At 44.1% G+C, this 3,684-nt stretch overlaps 1 protein-coding gene across 1 annotated transcript; it reads right to left on the bottom strand.

Annotated features, from left to right (window-relative positions):
• Window positions 1–438: 438 nt before the first annotated feature.
• On the bottom strand, window positions 439–2,666 carry LOC115679547 (uncharacterized). Its single transcript, XM_030603162.2, has one exon. The coding sequence runs from the start codon at window positions 2,566–2,568 to the stop codon at window positions 565–567; it is 2,004 nt and encodes a 667-aa protein (XP_030459022.1). The 5' UTR covers window positions 2,569–2,666; the 3' UTR covers window positions 439–564.
• Between the last annotated feature and the right edge of the window lie 1,018 nt (window positions 2,667–3,684).

The following is a 3,684-nucleotide window of genomic DNA, read 5'->3' as shown; positions in this document are numbered from 1 at the left end:
ATATATTCTTTTCCTAGTGTTTGATCCGACTAGATTAAGTGATCAAGTACATTCGGGTGATTTTTGAACTTCATCGAGTAACCGAGTTCATCTAATCCATTTGATGAGCCTGTCAACAATTTTGTGAGCAATACTAGGGGAAAGCAAATAGATTATCACACATTACAAATTTACATGCATAAGCTGCTTATATAACTAGGATAAAAAGGAAAAATGTCATGGAATAATTTCAAAACCACATTCTTGTACAAACTACATAAATTGATTGCAGGGTCGATAGCATGTGGTTTTCAACATAAATTGATTACAAAGACGAATGCGAGCACACCATTCAAATGAGAAATGCTAATGTGTACCGAAACACTACCTTGCAGATTTTTTCCTTTTGAGTAATTGGACAAGTTCACCTCAGTGTGGGCTCAAGATCTTTTACTCGAATACCATGTGAGCTCAAGACCTTCTACTCGGATACACCACAAACTGTGGCTTAAAGTTTTAGCTGTCGTGTAAAGTTTTAGCATACAAGGTTTGGTCATCCCTCCTCCGAAAATCCTTTGGAAGCAACTAGAAGAACCTTTTTCCGAGGAGGGAGATTTCTGGGATGTCGAGGCAACGTTTGGGGTTTTCATAAGGGAACTTGTCGGTCTTGTGAGCCAAGAGGAGCCACACATGAGTGATGAGCGCACCTCCTCTTCTCAGTCGCTTGGCATGGCGATACACATGACAGTTGTATGCTGCATGACACAGCATCTCCACCCAGATGCTGCTGATGAGCTCCCACTTGTTGTCCATCGTCCTAATGTCGGCCACGAGCTTCTGCACCTCCGACAACACGTGCCAGTCGCCAGTGATCGTCATCTCCTTACTTGGTCTGACCGGGTGTGGGACATCTCCGTCCAGTGACGACAGTTCGCTGATTGCTTCTTTATAGTCTCGGTACCTCAAGAACAGCCTTAGTGTGCAACAAGCGTCGTCCAGTGTCATGTTGGCGGTGGGGAGGGACAATACGTGAGGATGTAGAGCGAGAAGGTACATCATATACTCTGATAGGAATTTGCTTCCTTCACAAGCATCGGATTTCTCGATTTCCAATGATAGTAGGACTTCCGTGGCGATGTTCCAGATAATGATGCTGTTTGCAAATTTTGCCTCGATGCTATTGCTCAGTCCTTTTTTCCCTTGGATGCCGTGAATCTCGAGCGTCCACTTGCCTCTTTCGTTGAATTGCCCGTATTTTCTTTTCTCCTCTAGCTCCGCCATCTTTCGTAGTACCAGCGCCCTGAGGCACAAGGGCATGGGCTGGCGGGAGTGTAACCAATGCCAACTAAAGATCTCCCGCTTACCAAACCAATCAAATACCGCGCGGACGGGATCCCACTTACCAAACCAATCAAGTACCACATGAACGGGCTTTTGCCTTTCTTTGTGGCAGTGGTCTAACAAATTGAGCTGCCCTATCGACCTCGACCATCTTTTCTTCCTTATGCACCGATCAGCCAGAAACGGGAGGAGCCTTGAGAAGAGCGGCATCCCAAGGTTCCTACCCATCGCCACCACTGCCCAATCTGAAAATGCCAACGTCGTGATCTGATAAAGCTCGAGACATGTGACTGCCATCAGTAACGCATAGGTATAGGTGATGTACATATCGATCAAGAAGGCCTTCTTGAAGATCACGGCGAATCTACACAAGGCATACACCAAGCAGAAGAAGCCGATAGTGCAGCCTATGATGCCGCGTTTTGTGTACAGAATGGGTGCTTTAGTGTAGAGCGCGTCGAACATGAAGTTCAGCTCGATCTCGTTCACGATGAAAGCGCGGTTGGCAGGGTAGCTGTCAATGGACATCCAATCGCGGGATGTGAACACAGGGTGGTACGGCCAGTTCACGAGGTGGGGCTTCAGACAGTCGAACCGAAAGTAGGCCTTCAAGATGTCCTTTGAGGAGTCGAACTTCTTGTCCTCGGGGAACATTTTGAGCTCAGCCCTGCCTTCCCTGACTTCCTTGGTGGCTACTTTGGGAAAGTACTCGGCGTTCACAATTGAGTTCTCGTCATACACGGATTTGAGAGCCCAGACCCACAACGCCGCCTTTATGAATCCAGCAATGAACAATGGGATGTACAGCCATGAGACTGGGGACGAGCCGTCCCAACAGCGAATGAGAATACGAACCACGAAGACGACTGTAGCCCCGATGTTCAGAATCTGTCTCACTCCCAGCCGGTTATCTTCCACCTGATAGGCCGTTATGCTATCTGGGTACCCAAGTTGCATCAGAAGCAATGGCGCAAACAGCCCTTGCAACTCCACGTCGTAACCCGGATTTTCAGGATCATCGATGCGGACCACAGTAAGCTTGCCCAGCGCAATTTTCGCAACATAAGAAAGGAGCAAATAGGCAGCCCAGACAATGGATCTAGCTAAATTCGACCTCGTATATTTCCGGCGAATGCCTAATATTGTGAGAAAAATCTGGCAGGTAAGGCTTACGGTGACCAAGAAATGAATCCCCCAGTCCACCCACAGATCTTTTAGTAGCGGCAACACCGTGTTGATCAAACTCATGGGGGCTTCGTTCAGATGTGCTCACTAGACGTCAATGCAAATGCAGAGTGAGGAAGATTTTTACATTGCTTCTGAAGAATAATTACTAAGAGCTTGCACAAAACTGCATAAATGCATCCTTTATTGCATACATTGATTCTCTCAATCTGTTAGAATTTCGCACAGCTGAAACCATGAATGTGCACATTGTTTATCCTACAAGTTAATCGCATCATATGTGTCAAAGCGACACATGGATCAGACACAATGTGCGTAAAAAGGAAGATTTACAATGCGATTAAAGTTTTTGACTGTATATCCTTTTGCGATCCTTGTATTTTTCTTTTTCTTTTTGTTACTCCTTTTTTTTTTCTTTTTTCACTTTTTGATGTGTTCAGCTAGATCTTAACTATCTAGGAAAGTGGCACTCTTCTCGCATCATGAGATGTGAAGAAGCTTTGGGACAATTTGTGCCGTTAGCCGTCCACCTTCTTATGAGTCTTCCTTATTTAATCAGAATAATAAACTACATATGCTCGCTACAATTACGTTACTTGGGAAAACAAATTGTAGTTATAAGGTGAATGCTTTCTAACAGTTATATTACTGAAATGACTTTAGGTGCAATTGCTCTCAGGTTGGTTTTTCAAAAATTTAAGAAGAAGAGGCTTCACGACTCCCAAAATAATTCCTGTAATCCTATTACACTGCACATCCTGCAGATTTATTAAATGCCATTCACATAGAAAAGATGGCATTCAATAGTATGTTTGCTATACCTTTTCAGACATAGGAATCTTTATATGTAAAATTGACCGGTTGTGAAGGAACGAAGAAGGGTCATAATTTCTCCAGGAAGGTCTTTCACCAGTTGGAAAATGAGCATCGAAGACAACTAAACATGTGCTGCAACTTGTATAGAGTATGGTTAAGTGTGCTGACCACCAAATCAAAGTACGATAATCACTTGCCGAAACATCCAAAGCGCAGAGAGCGTACAAACCTTTTACCCTAAAAATAGTATGGGTTAGTAAGCACAATAAGCAAATGCAAGCTAACTAAAGTAACAGGAAAGAAAGAGGTGCTATTCAATGCAATGCAAGACTTTCAAATGTACAGAAATGGCTATTACAGAGT

Source organism: Syzygium oleosum, unplaced genomic scaffold (genome assembly GCF_021117445.2).
Source record: "Syzygium oleosum isolate NSW1041296 unplaced genomic scaffold, Sole_v2.1 Sole_v2.04, whole genome shotgun sequence".
Taxonomy (NCBI): Eukaryota; Viridiplantae; Streptophyta; class Magnoliopsida; order Myrtales; family Myrtaceae; genus Syzygium; species Syzygium oleosum.
Note: the sequence above shows the minus strand (reverse complement) of the source record. Positions and strands in the feature narration are given on the sequence as shown.